A 23,341-nucleotide genomic window follows, 5' to 3' on the forward strand; every position below is an offset into this window, starting at 1 on the left:
GGGAATTTTGGGTGAATTTGGGCAGTTCTGGGGTAATTTAAGGGAATTTGGGTGAATTTGGGCCATTTTGGGGTAATTTAAGGGAATTTTGGGTGAATTTGGGCCATTTTGGGGTAATTTAAGGGAATTTTGGGTGAATTTGGGCAGTTTTGGGTAATTTAAGGGAATTTTGGGTGAATTTGGGCCATTTTGGGGTAATTGAAGGGAATTTTGGGTGAATTTGGGCAGTTTTGGGGTAATTTAAGGGAATTTTGGGTGAATTTGGGCAGTTTGGGGTAATTTAAGGGAATTTTGGGTGAATTTGGGCAGTTTTGGGGTAATTTAAGGGAATTTTGGGTGAATTTGGGCAGTTCTGGGGTAATTTAAGGGAATTTTGGGTGAATTTGGGCCGTTCTGGGGTAATTTAAGGGAATTTTGGGTGAATTTGGGCAGTTTTGGGGTAATTTAAGGGAATTTTGGGTGAATTTGGGCCGTTTTGGGGTAATTTAAGGGAATTTTGGGTGAATTTGGGCAGTTCTGGGGTAATTTAAGGGAATTTTGGGTGAATTTGGGCCGTTCTGGGGTAATTTAAGGGAATTTTGGGTGAATTTGGGCCGTTCTGGGGTAATTTAAGGGAATTTTGGGTGAATTTGGGCAGTTCTGGGGTAATTTAAGGGAATTTTGGGTGAATTTGGGCCATTTTGGGGTAAATTAAGGGAATTTTGGGTGAATTTGGGCCGTTTTGGGGTAATTTAAGGGAATTTTGGGTGAATTTGGGCCTTTTTGGGGTAATTTAAGGGAATTTTGGGTGAATTTGGGCAGTTCTGGGGTAATTTAAGGGAATTTTGGGTGAATTTGGGCCATTTTGGGGTAATTGAAGGGAATTTTGGGTGAATTTGGGCAGTTTTGGGGTAATTTAAGGGAATTTTGGGTGAATTTGGGCAGTTTGGGGTAATTTAAGGGAATTTTGGGTGAATTTGGGCAGTTTTGGGGTAATTTAAGGGAATTTTGGGTGAATTTGGGCAGTTCTGGGGTAATTTAAGGGAATTTTGGGTGAATTTGGGCCGTTCTGGGGTAATTTAAGGGAATTTTGGGTGAATTTGGGCAGTTTTGGGGTAATTTAAGGGAATTTTGGGTGAATTTGGGCCGTTTTGGGGTAATTTAAGGGAATTTTGGGTGAATTTGGGCAGTTCTGGGGTAATTTAAGGGAATTTTGGGTGAATTTGGGCAGTTTGGGGTAATTTAAGGGAATTTTGGGTGAATTTGGGCAGTTTTGGGGTAATTTAAGGGAATTTTGGGTGAATTTGGGCAGTTCTGGGGTAATTTAAGGGAATTTTGGGTGAATTTGGGCCGTTCTGGGGTAATTTAAGGGAATTTTGGGTGAATTTGGGCAGTTTTGGGGTAATTTAAGGGAATTTTGGGTGAATTTGGGCCGTTTTGGGGTAATTGAAGGGAATTTTGGGTGAATTTGTGCAGTTTTGGGGTAATTTAAGGGAATTTTGGGTGAATTTGGGCAGTTTGGGGTAATTTAAGGGAATTTTGGGTGAATTTGGGCAGTTTTGGGGTAATTTAAGGGAATTTTGGGTGAATTTGGGCAGTTCTGGGGTAATTTAAGGGAATTTTGGGGTGAATTTGGGCCGTTCTGGGGTAATTTAAGGGAATTTTGGGTGAATTTGGGCAGTTTTGGGGTAATTTAAGGGAATTTTGGGTGAATTTGGGCCGTTTTGGGGTAATTTAAGGGAATTTTGGGTGAATTTGGGCAGTTCTGGGGTAATTTTAAGGGAATTTTGGGTGAATTTGGGCCGTTCTGGGGTAATTTAAGGGAATTTTGGGGTGAATTTGGGCCGTTCTGGGGTAATTTAAGGGAATTTTGGGTGAATTTGGGCAGTTCTGGGGGTAATTTAAGGGAATTTTGGGTGAATTTGGGCCATTTTGGGGTAAATTAAGGGAATTTTGGGTGAATTTGGGCCGTTTTGGGGTAATTTAAGGGAATTTTGGGTGAATTTGGGCCTTTTTGGGGTAATTTAAGGGAATTTTGGGTGAATTTGGGCAGTTCTGGGGTAATTTAAGGGAATTTTGGGTGAATTTGGGCAGTTCTGGGGTAATTTAGAGGAATTTTGGGTGAATTTGGGCAGTTCTGGGGTAATTTAAGGGGATTTTGGGTGAATTTGGGCCGTTCTGGGGTAATTTAAGGGAATTTTGGGTGAATTTGGGCCTTTTGGGGTAATTTAAGGGAATTTTGGGTGAATTTGGGCCGTTTTGGGGTAATTTAAGGGAATTTTGCGTGAATTTGGGCCGTTCTGGGGTAAATTAAGGGAATTTTGGGTGAATTTGGGCAGTTCTGGGGTAATTTAAGGGAATTTTGGGTGAATTTGGGCCATTTTGGGGTAATTTAAGGGAATTTTGGGTGAATTTGGGCAGTTTTGGGGTAATTTAAGGGAATTTTGGGGTGAATTTGGGCCATTTTGGGGTAATTTAAGGGAATTTTGGGTGAATTTGGGCAGTTTGGGGTAATTTAAGGGAATTTTGGGTGAATTTGGGCAGTTTGGGGTAATTTAAGGGAATTTTGGGTGAATTTGGGCAGTTTGGGGTAATTTAAGGGAATTTTGGGTGAATTTGGGCAGTTCTGGGGTAATTTAAGGGAATTTTGGGTGAATTTGGGCAGTTCTGGGGTAATTTAAGGGAATTTTGGGTGAATTTGGGCACTTTTGGGGTAATTTAAGGGAATTTTGGGTGAATTTGGGCCATTTTGGGGTAATTTAAGGGAATTTTGGGCGAATTTGGGCAGTTCTGGGGTAATTTAAGGGAATTTTGGGTGAATTTGGGCAGTTTTGGGGTAATTTAAGGGAATTTTGGGTGAATTTGGGCCGTTTTGGGGTAATTTAAGGGAATTTTGGGTGAATTTGGGCAGTTCTGGGGTAATTTAAGGGAATTTTGGGTGAATTTGGGCCGTTTTGGGGTAATTTAAGGGAATTTTGGGTGAATTTGGGCAGTTTTGGGGTAATTTAAGGGAATTTTGGGTGAATTTGGGCAGTTTTGGGGTAATTTAAGGGAATTTTGGGTGAATTTGGGCAGTTTGGGGTAATTTAAGGGAATTTTGGGTGAATTTGGGCAGTTCTGGGGTAATTTAAGGGAATTTTGGGTGAATTTGGGCAGATTTGGGGTAATTTAAGGGAATTTTGGGTGAATTTGGGCAGTTTTGGGGTAATTTAAGGGAATTTTGGGTGAATTTGGGCAGTTTTGGGGTAATTTAAGGGAATTTGGGTGAATTTGGGCCATTTTGGGGTAATTTGAGGGAATTTTGGGTGAATTTGGGCCATTCTGGGGTAATTTAAGGGAATTTTGGGTGAATTTGGGCAGTTTTGGGGTAATTTAAGGGAATTTTGGGTGAATTTGGGCAGTTTTGGGGAAATTTAAGGGAATTTTGGGTGAATTTGGGCCGTTTTGGGGTAATTTAAGGGAATTTTGGGTGAATTTGGGCCATTTTGGGGTAATTTAAGGGAATTTTGGGTGAATTTGGGCCATTTTGGGGTAATTTAAGGGAATTTTGGGTGAATTTGGGCAGTTCTGGGGTAATTTAAGGGAATTTTGGGTGAATTTGGGCCGTTTTGGGGTAATTTAAGGGAATTTTGGGTGAATTTGGGCAGTTTTGGGGTAATTTAAGGGAATTTTGGGTGAATTTGGGCAGTTTTGGGGTAATTTAAGGGAATTTTGGGTGAATTTGGGCAGTTCTGGGGTAATTTAGGGAATTTTGGGTGAATTTGGGCCATTTTGGGGTAATTTAAGGGAATTTTGGGTGAATTTGGGCAGTTTTGGGGTAATTTAAGGGAATTTTGGGTGAATTTGGGCAATTTTGGGGTAATTTAAGGGAATTTTGGGTGAATTTGGCAGTTTTGGGGTAATTTAAGGGAATTTTGGGTGAATTTGGGCAGTTCTGGGGTAATTTAAGGGAATTTTGGGTGAATTTGGGCCATTTTGGGGTAATTTAAGGGAATTTTGGGTGAATTTGGGCAGTTTTGGGGTAATTTAAGGGAATTTTGGGTGAATTTGGGCCATTTTGGGGTAATTTAAGGGAATTTTGGGTGAATTTGGGCCGTTTTGGGGTAATTTAGGGAATTTTGGGTGAATTTGGGCCATTTTGGGGTAATTTGAGGGAATTTTGGGTGAATTTGGGGAGTTTTGGGGTAATTTAAGGGAATTTTGGGTGAATTTGGGCAGTTTTGGGGTAATTTAAGGGAATTTTGGGTGAATTTGGGCCGTTTTGGGGTGATTTAAGGGAATTTTGGGTGAATTTGGGCAGTTCTGGGGTAATTTAAGGGAATTTTGGGTGAATTTGGGCAGGTTTGGGGTAATTTAAGGGAATTTTGGGTGAATTTGGGCCGTTTTGGGGTGATTTAAGGGAATTTTGGGTGAATTTGGGCAGTTTTGGGGTAATTTAAGGGAATTTTGGGTGAATTTGGGCAGTTTTGGGGTAATTTAAGGGAATTTTGGGTGAATTTGGGCCGATTTGGGGCAATTTAAGGGGAATTTTGGGTGAATTTGGGCAGTTCTGGGGTAATTTAAGGGAATTTTGGGTGAATTTGGGCAGTTTTGGGGTAATTTAAGGGAATTTTGGGTGAATTTGGGCAGTTTTGGGGTAATTAAAGGGAATTTTGGGTGAATTTGGGCCGTTTTGGGGTAATTTAAGGAATTTTGGGTGAATTTGGGCAGTTCTGGGGTAATTTAAGGGAATTTTGGGGGAATTTGGGGCCGTTTTGGGGTAATTTAAGGGAATTTTGGGTGAATTTGGGCAGTTCTGGGGTAATTTAGGGAATTTTGGGATGAATTTGGGCAGTTTTGGGGTAATTTAAGGGAATTTTGGGTGAATTTGGGCAGTTCTGGGGTAATTTAGGGAATTTTGGGTGAATTTGGGCCATTTTGGGGTAATTTAAGGGAATTTTGGGTGAATTTGGGCAGTTTTGGGGTAATTTAAGGGAATTTTGGGTGAATTTGGGCAATTTTGGGGTAATTTAAGGGAATTTTGGGTGAATTTGGCAGTTTTGGGGTAATTTAAGGGAATTTGGGTGAATTTGGGCAGTTTTGGGGTCATTTAAGGGAATTTTGGGTGAATTTGGGCAGTTTGGGGTAATTTAATTGAATTTTGGGTGAATTTGGGCAGTTTTGGGGTAATTTAAGGGAATTTTGGGTGAATTTGGGCAGTTTTGGGGTAATTTAAGGGAATTTTGGGTGAATTTGGGCCATTTTGGGGTAATTTAAGGGAATTTTGGGTGAATTTGGGCCGTTTTGGGGTAATTTAAGGGAATTTTGGGTGAATTTGGGCCGTTCTGGGGTAATTTAAGGGAATTTTGGGTGAATTTGGGCCGTTTTGGGGTAATTTAAGGGAATTTTGGATGAATTTGGGCCGTTTTGGGGTAATTTAAGGGAATTTTGGGGGAATTTGGGCAGTTCTGGGGTAATTTAAGGGAATTTTGGGTGAATTTGGGCCATTTTGGGATAATTTAAGGGAATTTTGGGTGAATTTGGGCCATTTTGGGGTAATTTAAGGGAATTTTGGGTGAATTTGGGCCATTCTGGGGTAATTTAAGGGAATTTGGGTGAATTTGGGCCGTTCTGGGGTAATTTAAGGGAATTTTGGGTGAATTTGGGCCATTCTGGGGTAATTTAAGGGAATTTTGGGTGAATTTGGGCCATTTTGGGGTAATTTAAGGGAATTTTGGGGGAATTTGGGCCGTTTTGGGGTAATTTAAGGGAATTTTGGGTGAATTTGGGCCGTTCTGGGGTAAATTAAGGGAATTTTGGGTGAATTTGGGCCGTTTTGGGGCAATTTAAGGGAATTTTGGGTGAATTTGGGCAGTTTTGGGGTAATTTAAGGGAATTTTGGGTGAATTTGGGCAGTTTTGGGGTAATTTAAGGGAATTTTGGGTGAATTTGGGCAGTTTTGGGGTAATTTAAGGGAATTTTGGGTGAATTTGGGCAGTTCTGAGGTAATTTAAGGGAATTTTGGGTGAATTTGGGCAGTTTGGGGTAATTTAAGGGAATTTTGGGTGAATTTGGGCAGTTTGGGGTAATTTAAGGGAATTTTGGGTGAATTTGGGCAGTTTTGGGGTAATTTAAGGGAATTTTGGGTGAATTTGGGCAGTTCTGGGGTAATTTAAGGGAATTTTGGGTGAATTTGGGCAGTTTTGGGGTAATTTAAGGGAATTTTGGGTGAATTTGGGCAGTTTTGGGATAATTTAAGGGAATTTTGGGTGAATTTGGGCAGTTTTGGGGTAATTTAAGGGAATTTTGGGTGAATTTGGGCCGTTTTGGGGTAATTTAAGGGAATTTTGGGTGAATTTGGGCAGTTTTGGGGTAATTTAAGGGAATTTTGGGTGAATTTGGGCCGTTTTGGGGTAATTTAAGGGAATTTTGGGTGAATTTGGGCAGTTTTGGGGTAATTTAAGGGAATTTTGGGTGAATTTGGGCAGTTCTGGGGTAATTTAAGGGAATTTTGGGTGAATTTGGGCAGTTTTGGGATCATTTAAGGGAATTTTGGGTGAATTTGGGCAGTTCTGGGGTAATTTAAGGGAATTTTGGGTGAATTTGGGCAGTTTTGGGGTAATTTAAGGGAATTTTGGGTGATTTTGGGCAGTTCTGGGGTAATTTAAGGGAATTTTGGGTGAATTTGGGCCGTTTCGGGCTAATTTAAGGGAATTTTGGGTGAATTTGGGCAGTTTTGGGGTAATTTAAGGGAATTTTGGGTGAATTTGGGCCGTTTTGGGGTAATTTAAGGGAATTTTGGATGAATTTGGGCCGTTTTGGGGTAATTTAAGGGAATTTTGGGTGAATTTGGGCCGTTTTGGGGTAATTTAAGGGAATTTTGGGTGAATTTGGGCAGTTTTGGGGTAATTTAAGGGAATTTTGGGTGAATTTGGGCCGTTTTGGGGTAATTTAAGGGAATTTTGGGTGAATTTTGGGCAGTTCTGGGGTAATTTAAGGGAATTTTGGGTGAATTTCAAGAGATTTTGGGTTCATTTAAAGGAATTTGGGGTAAATTCGGGCAGTTTTGGTTTGATTTAGAGGAATTTTGGGTGAATTTGGGCAGTTTTGCGGGTGATTTAGAGGAATTTCGAGTGAACTTAGGCACTTTTGGGTTCATTTAAAGGAATTTGGGATAAATTTGGACACTTTTGGTTTGATTTAGGGGAATTTTGGGTGAATTTCATGATTTTGGGTTCCTTTAATGGAATTTGGGGTAAATTTGGGCAGTTTTGGGGTAATTTAAGAGAATTTTGGGTGAATTTCTGGTGATTTTGGGTTGATTTAGGGGAATTTTGGGTAAATTTGGGCAATTTGTGGTGATTTAGCGGAATTTTGGGTGAATTTCAGGCGATTTCGGGGCGAATTGGTGGAACTTTGGGTGAATTTGAGGTGATTTTGGCTTCATTGAAAGAAATTTTGGGTAAATTTGGGCACTTTTGGTTTGATTCAGGTGACTTTTGGGCGAATTTCCGTCGATTTTGGGCTGATTTCGGACGATTTTGGGGCGAACTAAGCTGGTTTGGGGGGGGATTTGGGCTGACTTAGGTGAATTTGGGGTGAATTTGGGCACTTTGGGGCCGATTTAGGGGAATTTGGGTGAATTCCGGGTGATTTTGGGGCGCTTTGAAGGAATTCGGGGTTCGTTTGGGCGGTTTTGGGTGAATTTCGGGCAGTTTTGGGGCCGGCCCCCCCCCCCCCCCGTTGCCGTTGGTACCTTCCAGGCGCAGCAGCCGCAGGGTCGGGTCCATCCCTGGGGGGAGGGGGAGACACCTCAGGGGGCGGGGCCTAAAGGGGCGGGGCCTAAAGAGGTGTGGCCTTAAAGGGCGTGGTTTAAAGGGTGTGACCACCATGTTAGGGAGGGGAGGGGCCAAATGTGGGCGTGGCCTGGGGAAATTCAGGGGCACTGGGACTTTAAGTGTGGGCGTGGCCTAAAAGGGGGCGTGGCCTCACAAATAAAGGGTGGTGAGAGGTGTGGCCAACGATGGGCGTGGCTGAGGTTATGTCATCGCTGTGGGCGTGGCTTGGGGTAGAGGGGCGTGGCCAGTCGTGGATGTAGTGGGGCTTGGATGACGTCACAATTGTGGGCGTGGTCTGGCCAGATGGGCGTGGCCAAACAGGAAAGGGCGGCTTGGGATTAAAGAGGCGTGGCCTGAAGTGGGAAGGGGCGTGGTCTGAGCATTGTGGGCGTGGCCTGTGAGAAGGGGCGTGGGTGATGGATGGGGCGTGGCCTCACCTTCATTGTGGGCGGGGCCAGGGCGGGGCCCGGCGAAGACGACGTCGACGTAATCAAGCTGGAGGCGACGCAGGGAGCCCCGGAGACCTGAGGGGGCGTGGTCAGCATTAGGCCACGCCCATCACCACCCTTAGACCCTTTTGGAGGCGTGGCCAATATCAAACCACGCCCACAAAACTTTGTGAGCGGCTAAAGGGGGCGTGGTCAAGGCAGAACCACACCCGGTGAATGGGCGTGGTTAACATTAGACCACGCCCACAACAATCGGGCGTGGTCAATGTTAAGCCACGCCCACCCCATGCCCCTACAAGGACATGCAAAGCATTGAGGCGGGGTTAAGCCACGCCCATTGCTTTGCCACGCCCCCAGAGTGACCACACCTATCTAAGCCCCACCCATTTTGGGTTGGCCACGCCCACCCCAGGCCACGCCCCCTCACCTTCCAGCAGGTGCTTCCTGGAGAGGCCCCGGTCGGGTCTGGGGGGGCAAAAAAATCCCAAAATGGACCCAAAAAACCCCAAAATTGACCCAAAAAGGACAAAATTCAACCAAAAATTACAAAATTCAACCCAAAATCCCCAAATCTACCCTCAAAAAAACCCCCAAAATTCACCCCCCAAAAATCCCCAAAAACCTCAAAATTCACCCCAAAAATCCCAAAATTCACCCCCCCCCCAAAAAAATTCACCCCCCAAAAAATCCCAAATAAACCCAAAAATAACAAAATCCACCCAAAACACCCCAAATTTCCCCCAAATTCCACCCCCAAAAAATGAAAATTCCCCACAAAAAAAAAATCTCAAATTCACCCCAACCCCCCCAAAATTCTCCCCAAAATTTCCCCCAGATCCACAGCGAGACCCAAATCCACCCTAAAAATCCCCAAATTTCCTCCAGAAATTCAAAACTCCCCCTGAAAAATCCAAATTTCCCCCAAAAAATCAAAAATTTCGACCAAAAAAATCAAAATTTTCGACCAAAAAAATCAAAATTTTCGACCAGAAAATCAAAATTTTCGACGAAAAAATCAAAATTCTCCCCCCCAAAAAATTCGAAATTCCCCCGAAATCGCCCAGAAACACCAAAATTCCCTCCCTGAATCCCAAAAAGCCCCAAATTCACCCCAAAAAAACCCCAAAATTCCACCCAAACTCCCAAATCCACCCCGGAAAATGAAAATTTACCCCCCCCAAAAAATCCAAAAATCCGAATTTCACCCCCAAAAAAATCCAAATCCGCCCCCAAAATCCAAAATTTCCCCCCGAAATCCCTAAAATTCCAGTCCAGAACCCCAAAAATCCAAAATTTATCCCCAAAAATTCCCCAAAATTTCCCCAAAAATCCCAAATTTCCGCCCCCGCCCCCCCCCCCCCGCGCGGTGCATTGTGGGTACTCACGGCGCCCCCCAGTGGACGCGCGTGGTGATGACGTAACTGGAGCGTCTGGAGGGGGGGGGAGGGGCGGGGTGGGGGAGGGGCAGCGACCCCCAAATCCCCCCCCCCCCCCCCACCCCAGAGACCCCAAAATTCAACAAAATTCCCCCAAAATCCTCCCTGGGAACCCAAATTTTCCCAAAAAATTCCACCCAGGGAGCCCAAAATCCCCCAAATTTACCCCAAATTTACCCCAAATTTACCCAAAATTTACCCCAAATTCCCCCAAATCGCACCTGGGAACCCCCAAATCCCCCCAGAACCCCAAAATCCCCCAAATTTCCCCCAAAATCCCATCCAGGAACCCCAAAATCCCCAAATTTACCCCAAAATCCCCAAAATTCCCCAAAATTCTCCCAAATCTCACCCGGGAACCCCAAAATTTCCCCCCGGGATCCCCCAAAATTCTCTCAGAAACCCAAAATCCCCCAAATTTACCCCAAAATCCCAAATTTACCCAAAATCCCCCAAATTTACCCCAAAATCCCCAAAATTCTCCAAATTTATCCCAAATTCCCACAAAATTCCCCAAAATCCCCCAAATTTCCCCCAAAAATCCCCAAATTTACCCCAAATTCCCCAAAATCGCACCTGGGAACCCCCAAATCCCCCCAGAACCCCCAAATCCCCCAAATTTACCCCAAAATCCCCCAAATTTTCCCAAAATTCCCCCAATTCCCCCAAATTTCCCCCAAAATCCCCCAAATTTACCCCAAAATCCCCAAATTTACCCAAAAATCCCCAAATTCCCCAAAATTCTCCCAAATCCCACCCGGGAACCCCAAAATTTCCCCCCGGGATCCCCAAAATTCTCTCAGAAACCCAAAATCCCCCAAATTTACCCAAAATCACCAAATTTACCCCCAAATCCCCAAATTTACCCCAAAATTCCCCAAAATTCTCCAAATTTATCCCAAATTCCCCCAAAATTCCCCAAATTTCCCCCCCGGGACCCCAAAATCCGCCAAATTTTCCCAAAAATTTCCCCCAAATTCCCCAAATTTACCCCAAAATCCCATCCGGGGACCCCAAAATCCCCCAAATTTACCCAAAATTCCCCAAAATCCTCCCAGAACCCCAAAATCCCCCAAATTTACCCCAAAATTCCCTCAAATCCCACCCGGGAACCCCAAAATTTACCCCTGGGATCCCCCAAAATTCTCTCAGAAACCCAAAATCCCCCAAATTTAACCCAAGTTCCCCCAAAATTCCCCAAATCCCCCAAATCCCCCCCGGGACCCCAAAATCCCCCAAATTCCCCCCAAAATTTCCACCAAATTCCCTCAAAATTCCCCAAATTTCCCCCAAATTTCCCAAATTTCCCCCAAACCCCCCCAAATTTACACAAAATCCCCCAAATTTACCCAAATTCCCCAAATTCCCCAAAATTCCCTAAATTTCCCCCCGGACACCCCCAAAATCCCCAAATTCCCCCCAAAATTCCCTCAAATCCCCCAAATTCTGCCCCAAATTTCCCCAAAATTCCCTAAAATTCCCACCCAAATCCCCAAATTTCTCCCCAAATCCCCCAAATTTACCCCAAATTCCCCCAGAATTCCCCCAAATTTTCCCCCGGGACCCCCCAAAATCCCCCAAATTTCCCCCAAAATTCCCAAATTTCCCCAAATTTCCCCAAATTTCCCCCAAATTTCCCCCCGCCCCTCCCCCACCTCCATCCTTTGCTCCTCAGGATCCTCCCAGCAGCTTCTCCACCCTGCGGGATTTGGGGCAAATCGGGGAAATTTGGGCAATCGGGGAAATTTGGGCATTTCTGGGGGATTTGGGAGCATTTTGGGGGGATTTTGGGGGAATTTTGGGGGATTTTGGGGGGATTTTGGGGGATTTTGGGGGATTTTGGGGGGATTTTGGGGGATTTTTTGGGTTTTTTTTGGGGCATTTTGGGGGATTTTGGGGATTTTGGGGGGATTTGGGGGGATTTTGGGAATTTTGGGGGAATGTGGGGGGATTTTTGGGGATTTTGGGGGATTTTTGGGGATTTTGGGGGGATTTTGGGGGATTTTGGGGGGATTTTGGGGGATTTGGGGGGATTTGGGGGATTTTGGGGGGATTTGGGGGATTTGGGGGATTTGGGGGATTTGGGGGATTTGTTGGGGATTTTGGGGGGATTTTGGGGGATTGGGGGATTTTGGGGGGATTTTGGGGGGAATTCTGGGGGGATTTTGGGATTTGGGATTTTGGGGGATTTTGGGAATTTTGGGGAATTTTGGGGATTTTGGGGATTTGGGATATTTGGGGGATTTTGGGGATTTTGGGGGATTTGGGGATTTTGGGGGGATTGAATTTGGGGGATTTTGGGGGGATTTTGGGGGATTTTGGGGGATTTTGGGAATTTTGGGGGGATTTTGGGGGGAATCTTTGGGGATTTTGGGTTTTTTGGGGGGATTTTGGGGATTTTTTTGGGGGATGGCAAAATTTTGGGGATTTTTGGGGATTTTGGGGGATTTTGGGGATTTTTGGGGATTTTGGAGGGAATTTTGGGGGGGAATTTTGGGGATTTTTGGGGATTTTTTGGGCATTTTGGGTGATTTTGGGGGGATTTTGGGGGATTTTGGGGATTTTGGGGGGATTTTGGGGGGATTTTGGGATTTTGGGGGGATTTTGGGGGATTTTGGGGGATTTTGGGGATTTTTGGGGATTTTTGGGGATTTTTTGGGTTTTTTTGGGGCATTTTGGGTGATTTTGGGGGGATTTTGCGTGATTTTGGGGATTTTGGGGGGATTTGGGGGAATTTTGGGGATTTTGGGGGATTTGGGGGGAATTTTGGGAGATTTTGGGGGGATTTTGGGGCATTTTGGGTGATTTTGGGGGATTTTGGCACGGGGGGGATTTTGGGGATTTTGGGGGGATTTTGGGGATTTTGGGGGGATTTTGGGATTTTGAGGGGATTTTGGGTTTTTGGGGGGAATTTTGGGGATTTTTTTGGGGGGATTTGGCGAATTTTGGGGATTTTTGGGGATTTTTGGTTTTTTTGGGGAATTTGGGGATTTTTTTGGGGGAGAATTTGGGATTTTTTGAAGGGATTTGGGGAAATTTTGGGGATTTTGGGGGGATTGGGGGATTTTGGGGGGTTTTGGGGGATTTTGGGGGTTTTGGGGGGATTTTTGGGGGAATTTTGGGATTTTTTTGGGGATTTTTGGGAGTTTTGGGGGATTTTGGGGTTTTTGGGGGAATTTGGGATTTTTTGGGAGGGATTTGGGGGGAATTTTGGGGATTTTGGGGGATTTTAGGGGATTTGGGGTTTTTTAGGGGATTTGGGGTTTTTGGGGGGAATTTTGGGAGGGATTTGGGCAAATTTCAGGAGATTTTTGGGGGATTTTGGGGATTTTTTGGTTTTTTTGGGGATTTTGGGTTTTTTGGGGGGGATTTTGGGGATTTTTGGGGTTTTGGGGGGTTTTGGGATTTTGGGGGGAATTTTGGGATTTTTGGGGGGGATTTGTTGGAATTTGGGGCATTTTTGGGGATTTTTGGGTTTTTTGGGGGGGAATTTTGGGATTTTTTGGGGGGATTTGGGGAAATTTTGGGGATTTTTTGGGGGGATTTTGGGGATTTTTTGGGTTTTTTGGGGGGATTTTTGGGTTTTTTGGGGGGAATTTTGGGATTTTTTGGAGGGATTTGGGGAAATTTTGGGGATTTCTGGGGGATTTTTGGGGTTTTTTGGGTGATTTTGGGGGATTTTGGGGGGATTTTTGGGGTTTTTTGATGGATTTTGGCGGATTCAGTGAAATTTTTTTTTCTTTTTTGAGGGGCTTTTTGGCATTTTTGGGTTTGGTGGGGATTTTTGGGAGGATTTTTGGGAGGATTTTGGGGTTTTTTGATATTTTGGGAGGATTTAGGTATTTGAGGGGATTTTGGGGATGATTTTGGGAGGATTTTTTGTGGATTTTGGAAGGAATTCTGGGTTTGGGGGATTTTTGGGAGAAATTTGGGGGATTTTTGGAGATTTTGGGGCGGAATTTGTATTTTTGGGGATTTTGGGGCAGATTTTGCATTTTTTGGGTTGAGATTTTGCAATTTTAGGGATTTTGAGGGATTTTGGGGTTTTTGGGGTCGGGATTTTTTTTTTCAGGGATCCGGGGAGGATTTTTGGGGTTTTTTTGGGGGTGAGGATTTGGGATCTGGGCGAAAATTTGGGGCATTTTTGGGGTCAGATTTGGCATTTTTTGGGGTCAAAATTTGAATTATTTTTCAATTTTGAAGCCAAACTCGGAATTTTTTGGGGGTTTTTTGGGGTCGGGATTTTTTGGGGGGGAATTTTTGGGATCCGGGGAGGATTTTTGGGGGGTCCTGGGGGGATTTTTGGGGGGTCTCCTCCCCCTCCTTACCTGGGCGAGGCCTCGGAGGTGTCGAAGAGCGTCACCCCCAAATCGTAGGCGGCGCTCAGCACCCGCTCGGCCTCCTGGGAACCCCAAATTTGGGGAGGGGGAGTCAGGGAGGGACCCCCAAATTTGGGGGGGAACCCCCAGAATTCTCCCCAAAAAAGGGGGGTCCCGAAATTTGGGGGGAAACCTCAAAAAAAGGGGAAAAAAACCCCAAAAATGAGGGAAAAAACCCCAAAAATGGGGTGGGGGAGCCCCAAAATTGGGGAGGGGGAGTCAGGGAGGGACCCCCAAATTTGGGGGGGAACACCAGAATTTCCCCCAAAAAGGGGGTGCCGAAATTTGGGGGGAAAACCCAAAAAAAGGAGAAAAAAGGGGAAAAATGGGAATAAAAACTCCAAAAATGGGGGAAAAAAACCCCAAAAATGGGGTGGGGGAGCCCCAAAATTGGGGAGGGGGAGTCAGGGAGGGACCCCCAAATTTGGGGGGGCACCCCCAGAATTCCCCCAAAAAGGGGGTCCCGAAATTTGGGGAGAAAACCCAAAAAAAGGGGAAAAAAGGGGAAAAAAACCCTAAAATGAGGGAAAAAACCCAAAATTGGGGTGGGGGAGCCCCAAAATTGGGGAGGGGGAGTCAGGGAGGGACCCCCAAATTTAGGGGGGAACCCCCAGAATTCGCCCCAAAAAGAGGGTGCCGAAATTTGGGGGGAAAACCCAAAAAAAAAGGAAAAAAACCCTAAAAATGAGGGAAAAAAACCCCAAAAATGGGGTGGGGGAGCCCCGAATTTGGGGAGGGGGAGTCAGGGAGGGACCCCCAAATTTAGGGGGGAACCCCCAGAATTCCCCCCAAAAAGGGGGTCCCGAAATTTGGGGGGAAAAACCCCAAAAAAAGGGGAAAAAAGGCAAAAAATGGGAAAAAAACCCTAAAAATGAGGGAAAAAACCCCAATAATGGGGTGGGGGAGCCCCGAAATTGGGGAGGGGGAGTGAGGGAGGGACCCCCAAATTTGGGGGGCGGCACCCCCAAAAAGAGAGTCCCAAAAAATGGGGAAAACTCCCAAAAAAAAATGGGGAAAATTTTTAAAAATGGGGAAAAAAACCCCCAAAAAATGGGGAAAAAAACCCCAAAATTTCGGGGTAAATCCTAAAAATTGGGGGGACCCCAAAATTTGGGGGATGGGGACCCCAAAATTTGGGGGGGGGGTCTCACCTCCTCCGAGGTCCCGGCCCCGAAGGTCCCGCGGGAACCTGGGGGGGAAATTTTGGGGTGAGGAGAGAAGGAAACGCCAAAAAATCCCAAATTTGACCCAAAAATGGCTCAGAGAACCACCAAATTCTTCAAAATTGGCCCAAAATCCCCAAAATTTCCCCAAAAATCCCAAAAATCCCCCCAAAGTCACCCCCAAATTCTCCAAATTTCCCCCAAAATTTCCCAAATTCCCCAAATTCACCTCAAATCCCCCAAAATCCCTCCCCAGACCCGAAAATTCCCAAATCTCCCCCAAATTTCCCCCAAATTCCTGAAAATTTCCCCCCAAATCCCCCCAAATTTCCAAATCCCCCCCCCAAAATTCCCTCAAATCCCCCAAATTCCCCCAAAATTCCCCAAATTTTCCCAAAATCCCCTCAAAATTTCCCAAATTTTCCCCAAATCCCCCCAAAATTCCCCCAAAATTTCCCCCAATTCCCCCAAAATTCCACAAATCCCCCAGAATGCCCCAAAATTCCCAAAATTTCCCCAAATTTCCCCCCAAATTTCCCCAAATCCCCCCAAAATTTCCCGAATCCCCCAATTTTTCCCCAAATCCCCCAAATTCTCCCCAAGATTCCCCCAAAATTCCCCAAATTCTCCTCAAATCCCCCCAAATCCCCTCATATTCCCCAAATCCCCCCAAAATTTCCCAAAATCCCCCAAATTCTGCTCCAAATCCCCCCAAAATTCCTGAAATTTTCCCCAAATCCCCCCAAAATTCCCCAAATTCTGCCTAAAATTCCCCCAAATTCCCCCAAAACTCCCCCAAAATCCCCCCAAAATTCCCCAAAACTCCCCAAAATTCCCCAAATCCCCCCTAAATTTCCCCAAATTTCCCCCAAATCCCCCCAAAAACTCCCACAAATTCCCCAAATTTGCCAAAAATTCCCCAAATTTTCCCCCCAATCCTTCCAAAATCCCCCCAAAATTCCCCAAATTTTCCCCAGATTTCCCAAATTTCCTCAAAATTTCCCAAATTGTCCCCAAATTCCCCAAATTTTCCCCAAATCCCCCCCAAAAACTCCCCAAAATTCCCCAAATTTGCCAAAAATTCCCCAAATTTCCCCCCGAATCCCCCCAAAATTTCCGAAATTTGCAAAAAATTCCCCAAATTGTCCCCAAATTTCCCCCAAATCCCCCTAAAATCCCCCCAAAATTCCCAAATTTCCCAGATTTTCCCCAAATCCCCCCCAAAATTCCTCCAAATTCCCCAAATTTCCCCCAAAATTCCCCAATTTTTCCCCAGATTTGCCAAATTGTCCCAAAATTCCCCAAATTTCCCCCAAATCCCCCCAAAATCCCCCCAAAATTTCCCAAATCCCCCCAAAATCCCCAAATTGTCCCCAAATTTCCCAGATTTTCCCCAAATCCCCCCAAAAGTCCCAAAATTCCTCCAAATTCCCCAAATTTTCCCCAAAATTCCCAAATTTCCCCCCAAAATTCCCCAAATTTTCCCAGATTTGCCAAATTGTCCCCAAAATTCCCCAAATTTCCTCCAAATTCCCCCAAAACCCCCCAAAATTCCCCAAATCCCCCCAAATATCCCCAAAATCCCCCCAAAATCCCCCAAATTCCCCAAAATCCCCCCAAAATTCCCCCAAAATTCCACAAAATTGCCCAAATCCCCCAAAATTCCCAAAATCCCCCCAAAATCCCCCCAAAATTCCCCAAATTTCCCAGATTTTCCCCAAATCCCCCCAAAAACTCCCCAAAATTCCTCCAAATTCCCCAAATTTTCCCCAAAAACCCCCAAAATCACCCAAAATCCCCCCTAAATCCCCCCAAATTTTCCCCAAATCCCCCCAAAATTCCCCAAATCCCCCAAAATTTCCCCAAATCCCCCCCAAAATTCCCAAATCCCCCCCTAAAATCCCCCCTAAATCCCCCCAAATTTTCCCCAAATCCCCCCAAAATTCCCAAATCCCCCCAAATCCCCCCAAAATTCCCCAAAATTCCCCAAAATTCCCCAAATTTCCCCGGGCTCCCCGGCTCACCCAGCCCCAGGACGGAGACGCGCAGCCCCGAGCGGCCGAGGGTCCTGGGGGGGGGAGGGGACCCCCAAAATCTGAGACCCCCGGAGAGGGGACCCCGAAAAGGAACCCCCAAATCAACCCGGGGACCCCCAAAAATGAACCCCGGGACCCCAAAATGAACCCGGGGACCCCAAAACGGACCCGGGGACCCCAAAAATGGGACCCGACCCCCAAAATGGACCCAGGACCCCCCAAAAATGGGACTGGGACCCCCAGAAATGGACCCGGGGACCCCCAAAAGGGACCCGACCCCCCCCCCAAAATGGCCACAGGACCCCCCAAAATGAACCCGGGGACCCCCAAAAATGGGACCCGACCCCCCCAAATGGGACGCGACCCCCCCCCAAATAAACCCAGGGACCCCCAAAATGATCCCCAGGACCCCCAAGGGGACCCAGGACCCCCCAAAAATGAACCCGGGGACCCCCAAAATGGCCCCAGGACCCCCCAAAATGAACCCGGGGACCCCAAAATGGGCCCAGGACCCCCCAAAATAGGCCCAGGGACCCTCAAAAATGGGACCGGGACCCCCAAAATGGCCCCAGGACCCCCCAAAATGAACCCGGGGACCCCAAAATAAACCCAGGGACCCCCAAAAATGGGACCGGGACCCCCAAAATGGATCCAGGACCCCCAAAATGGGGCCCGATCCCCCCCCAAAATGGACCCAGGACCCCCCAAATCAACCCAGGGACCCCCAAAGATGAACCAAGGGACCCCAAAAATGACCCCAGGACCCCCAAAATGAACCCGGGGACCCCCAAAATGGGCCCAGGACCCCCAAAACGGACCAGAGGACCCCAAAAATGGGACCGGGACCCCCAAGGGGACCCGGGGACACCCAAAAAAGGACCAGGACCCCCAAAATGAACCCGGACCCCCAAATGAACCGGGACCCCAAAAATGAACCCAGAGACCCCAAAACTGCCCCAGGACCCCCAAAATGGACCCGGGGACCCCAAAAACGGGACCGGGACCCCCCAAAATGGATCCGGGGACCCCCAAAATGAACCCGGGGACCCCAAATGAACCGGGGACCGCCAAAAATGGGACCCGACCCCCCAAATGGGACGTGACCCCCCCCAAATAAACCCAGGGACCCCCAAAATGACCCCAGGACCCCCCGAAAAAACCGAGAGACCCCAAAAAGGGACCCGGGGACCCCCAAAAAGGACCCCAGGGACCCCAAAATGACCCCAGGACCCCCAAGATTAAACCCAAGGACCCCCAAAATGGCCCCAGGACCCCCAAAATGAACCCGGGGACCACAAAAATGGGACCCGACCCCCCCAAATGGGACCCGACCCCCCCCCCAAATAAACCCAGGGACCCCCAAAATGACCCCAGCACCCCCCAAAATGAACCCGAGGACCCCCAAAAATGGACCCAGGGACCCCAAAAATGACCCCAGGGACCCCAAAAATGAACCCCGGGACCCCCAAAAATGAACCCAGGGACCCTCAAAATGGGACCGGGACCCCCAAAATGGCCCCAGGACCCCCCAAAATGAACCCGGGGACCCCAAAATAAACCCAGGGACCCCCAAAAATGGGACCGGGACCCCCCAAAATGGATCCAGGACCCCCAAAATGGGGCCCGATCCCCCCCCCAAAATGGACCCAGGACCCCCCAAATCAACCCAGGGGACCCCCAAAGATGAACCAAGGGACCCCAAAAATGACCCCAGGACCCCCAAAATGAACCCGGGGACCCCCAAAATGGGGCCCAGGACCCCCAAAACGGACCAGAGGACCCCAAAAATGGACCGGGACCCCCAAGGGGACCGGGGACACCCAAAAAAAGGACCCAGGACCCCCCAAAATGAACCCGGGGACCCCCAAAAATGAACCCAGAGACCCCAAAACTGCCCCAGGACCCCCAAAATGGACCCGGGGACCCCAAAAACGGGACCGGGACCCCCCAAAATGGATCCGGGGACCCCCAAAATGAACCCGGGGACCCCAAAATGAACCCGGGGACCCGCCAAAAAATGGGACCCGACCCCCCAAATGGGACGCGACCCCCCCCAAATAAACCCAGGGACCCCCAAAATGACCCCAGGACCCCCGAAAAAACCGAGAGACCCCAAAAAGGGACCCGGGGACCCCCAAAAAGGACCCCAGGGACCCCAAAATGACCCCAGGACCCCCAAGATAAACCCAAGGACCCCCAAAATGGCCCCAGGACCCCCAAAATGAACCCGGGGACCACAAAAATGGGACCCGACCCCCCCCAAATGGGACCCGACCCCCCCCCCCAAATAAACCCAGGGACCCCCAAAATGACCCCAGCACCCCCCAAAATGAACCCAGGACCCCCAAAAATGGACCCGGGGACCCCCAAAAAGGACCCGAACCCCCCCAAAATGGGCCCAGGACCCCCCAAATCAACCCAGGGATCCCCAAAAATGAACCCGAGACCCCCAAAAAAATCCAGGGACCCAAAAAGGGACCTAAGACCCCCCAAAATGAACCCATGGACCCCAAAATGGCGCCAGGACCCCCCAAAATGAACCCGGGGACCCCAAAATGGGGACCCAGGACCCCCAAAATGAACCCGGGGACACCAAAAATGAACCCAGGACCCCCCAAAATGAACCCCGGGACCCCCAAAATGAACCCAGGGACCCCAAAAAGGGATCCAGGACCCCAAAAATGGGGACCCGACCCCCCCAAATGGGACGCGACCCCCCCCAAATAAACCCAGGGACCCCCAAAATGAACCCAGGACCCCCGAAAAAACCGAGAGACCCCAAAAAGGGACCCGGGGACCCCCAAAAAGGACCCGAACCCCCCCAAAATGGCCCAGGACCCCCCAAATCAACCCAGGGACCCCCAAAAATGAACCCGAGACCCCCCAAAAAAATCCAGGGAGCCAAAAAGGGACCTAAGACCCCCCCAAAAATGAACCCGGGGACCCCAAAATGGCCCCAGGGACCCCCAAAATGAACCCGAGGACCCCCAAAAATGGACCCAGGACCCCCAAAATGAACCCGAGGACCCCCAAAATGAACCCAGGGACCCCAAAATGGCGCCAGGACCCCCCCAAAATGAACCCCTGGACCCCCAAAAATGAACCCAGGACCCCCCAGAATGGCCCCAGGACCCCCCAAAATGAACACGGGGACCCCAAAAATGGATCCAGGACCCCAAAAATGGGACCCGACCCCCCCAAATGGGACGCGACCCCCCCCCAAATAAACCCAGGGATCCCCAAAATTATCCCAGGACCCCCGAAAAAACCGAGAGACCCCAAAAAGGGACCCGGGACCCCCAAAAAGGACCCGAACCCCCCAAAATGGGCCCAGGACCCCCCCAAATCAACCCAGGGACCCCCAAAAATGAACCCGAGACCCCCCCAAAAAAATCCAGGGACCCCAAAAAGGGACCTAAGACCCCCCAAAAATGAACCCGGGGACCCAAAATGACCCCAGGACCCCCCAGAATGAACCCAGGACCCCCAAAAAGGGACCCAGGGACCCCCAAAAATGAACCCAGGGACCCCCAAAATGGACTCGGGGACCCCAAAATGGACCCAAGACCCCCCAAATGAACCCGGAGACCCCCAAAAATGAACCCAGGGACCCCCAAAAATGGGACCGGGACCCCCAAAATGGGAACCAGGACCCCCCAAAATGAACCCGGGGACCCCAAAAATGGGACCGGGACCCCCAAAAATGGGACCCGACCCCCCAAAATGGATCCAGGGACCCCCAAAATGGGACCGGGACCCCCAAAATGGACCCGGGTACCCCAAAAATGAACCCAGGGACCCCCAAAAAATGGGACCCGACCCCCAAAAGGGACCCCGGGGAACCCCAAAAATGGGACCCGACCACCCAAAATGGACCCAGGACCCCCCAAAATGAACCCGGGGACCCCCAAAAATGAACCCGGGGACCCCCAAAATGGGCCCAGGGACCCTCAAAAATGGGACCGGGGACCCCCAAAATGGACCCAGGACCCCAAAAATGGGGCGTGACCCCCCCCCAAAATGAACCCCGGGACCCCAAAAAGGGACCCAGGACCCCAAAAAATGGGACCCGACCCCCCCAAATGGGGCGCGACCCCCCCCCAAATAAACCCAGGGACCCCCAAAATGACCCCAGGACCCCCGAAAAAACCGAGAGACCCCAAAAAGGACCCGAACCCCCCCAAAATGGGCCCAGGACCCCCCAAATCAACCCGGGGACCCCCAAAAATGAACCCGAGACCCCCAAAAAAATCCAGGGACCCAAAAAAGGGACCTAAGACCCCCCAAAAATGAACCCAGGGACCCCAAAATGGCCCCAGGGACCCCCAAAATGAACCCAGGACCCCAAAAATGACCCCAGGGACCCCAAAATGGGCCCAGGGACCCCAAAAATGGATTCAGGACCCCCAGTAATGGGGCCCGACCCCCCCCAAATCAACCCAGGGACCCCCAAAAATGAACCCGAGACCCCCCCAAAAAATCCAGGGACCCAAAAAGGGACCTAAGACCCCCCAAAAATGAACCCGGGGACCCCAAAATGACCCCAGGGCCCCCCAGAATGAACCCAGGACCCCCAAAGAAGGGACCCAGGGACCCCCAAAATGAACCCGAGGACCCCCAAAATGAACCCAGGGACCCCAAAATGGCGCCAGGACCCTCCAAAATGAACCCCTGGACCCCCAAAAATGAACCCAGGACCCCCCAGAATGGCCCGAGGACCCCCCAAAATGAACACGGGGACCCCAAAAAGGGACCCAGGACCCCAAAAATGGGACCCGACCCCCCCAAATGGGACGCGACCCCCCCCAAATAAACCCAGGGACCCCCAAAATGAACCCAGGACCCCCGAAAAAACCGAGAGACCCCAAAAAGGGACCCGGGGACCCCCAAAAAGGACCCGAACCCCCCCGAAATGGGCCCAGGACCCCCCAAATCAACCCGGGGACCCCCAAAAATGAACCCGAGACCCCCCAAAAAAATCCAGGACCCCCAAAAAGGGACCTAAGACCCCCCAAAATGAACCCAGGGACCCCAAAATGACCCCAGGGACCCCCAAAATGAACCCAGGGACCCCCAAAATGGCGCCAGGACCCCCCAAAATGAACCCCTGGACCCTCAAAAATGAACCCAGGACCCCCCAGAATGGCCCGAGGACCCCCCAAAAATGAACCCGGGGACCCCAAAAAGGGACCCCAGGACCCAAAAATGGGACCCGACCCCCCCAAATGGGGCGCGACCCCCCCCAAATAAACCCAGGGACCCCCAAAATGAACCCAGGGACCCCAAAAATGAACCCGGGGACCCCAAAATGGGCCCAGGGACCCCAAAAATGGACCCGGGGACCCCAAAATGGATCCAGGACCCCAAAAATGGGCCCGACCCCCCCCCCCCAAAATGGGCCCAGGACCTCAAAAATGAACCCAGGACCCCCAAAAAATGAACCCAGGACCCCCAAAATGGCCCCCAGGACCCCCCCCCAAAACCAGAGAGACCCCAAAACGGGACCGGGGACCCCCAAAATGGCCCCAGGGACCCCCAACAGGCCCCGCCCCTCCCCCAAATTAACCCGGGACCCCCAGATCGCCCCTCCCCCCTCTCCCAATTAACCCGGGACCCCCCAGATCGCCCCTCCCCCACCCCCAAATTAACCCGGGACCCCCCAGATCGCCCCTCCCCCACCCCCAAAATTAACCCGGGACCCCCAAATCGCCCCTCCCCCACCCCCAAATTAACCCGGGACCCCCAAAATCGCCCCTCCCCCACCCCCCAAATTAACCCGGGACCCCCCAGATCGCCCCTCCCCCACCCCTAAATTAACCCGGGACCCCCCAGATCGCCCCTCCCCCACCCCCAAATTAACCCGGGACCCCCCAGATCGCCCCTCCCCCTCCCCCCTTGGCCCCTCCCCCCTACCGGTACTTCATGCCGGGCCCGGGGGTCGCTCCGGGTGGGGGAGGGGCAGCGGGGGGCTCCCCTCCCCCCCTCTTCGGGGCCGCCGCCCCTCCCCCACCCCCCGAGGGGCTCCTGGCCCCCCCCGCCCCTCCCCCACCCCCCGATTTCTGCGGGGGGCCGCCCCTCCCCC

General features: G+C 49.4%; 1 protein-coding gene across 1 annotated transcript in view; it reads right to left on the reverse strand.

Moving 5' to 3' along the window:
* LOC132322827 (voltage-gated potassium channel subunit beta-2-like) overlaps positions 1 to 23,276 on the reverse strand; it is a 40,553-nt gene extending 17,277 nt beyond the window's left edge. Inside the window, exons 1-9 of the mRNA XM_059837538.1 lie at positions 23,173 to 23,276; positions 17,248 to 17,291; positions 15,212 to 15,249; positions 14,010 to 14,083; positions 11,337 to 11,380; positions 9,631 to 9,675; positions 8,673 to 8,710; positions 8,234 to 8,320; positions 7,715 to 7,750 (exon numbers count right to left, since the gene is read on the reverse strand). Coding sequence (XP_059693521.1) covers positions 7,715 to 7,748 — 34 coding nt within the window. The 5' untranslated portion in view covers positions 7,749 to 7,750; positions 8,234 to 8,320; positions 8,673 to 8,710; ... (4 more) ...; positions 17,248 to 17,291; positions 23,173 to 23,276. The remainder of the gene's footprint in view (positions 1 to 7,714; positions 7,751 to 8,233; positions 8,321 to 8,672; positions 8,711 to 9,630; positions 9,676 to 11,336; positions 11,381 to 14,009; positions 14,084 to 15,211; positions 15,250 to 17,247; positions 17,292 to 23,172) is intronic.
* Between the last annotated feature and the right edge of the window lie 65 nt (positions 23,277 to 23,341).

Source organism: Haemorhous mexicanus, unplaced genomic scaffold (assembly GCF_027477595.1).
Source record: "Haemorhous mexicanus isolate bHaeMex1 unplaced genomic scaffold, bHaeMex1.pri scaffold_148_ctg1, whole genome shotgun sequence".
In the NCBI taxonomy this organism is placed as follows: Eukaryota; Metazoa; Chordata; class Aves; order Passeriformes; family Fringillidae; genus Haemorhous; species Haemorhous mexicanus.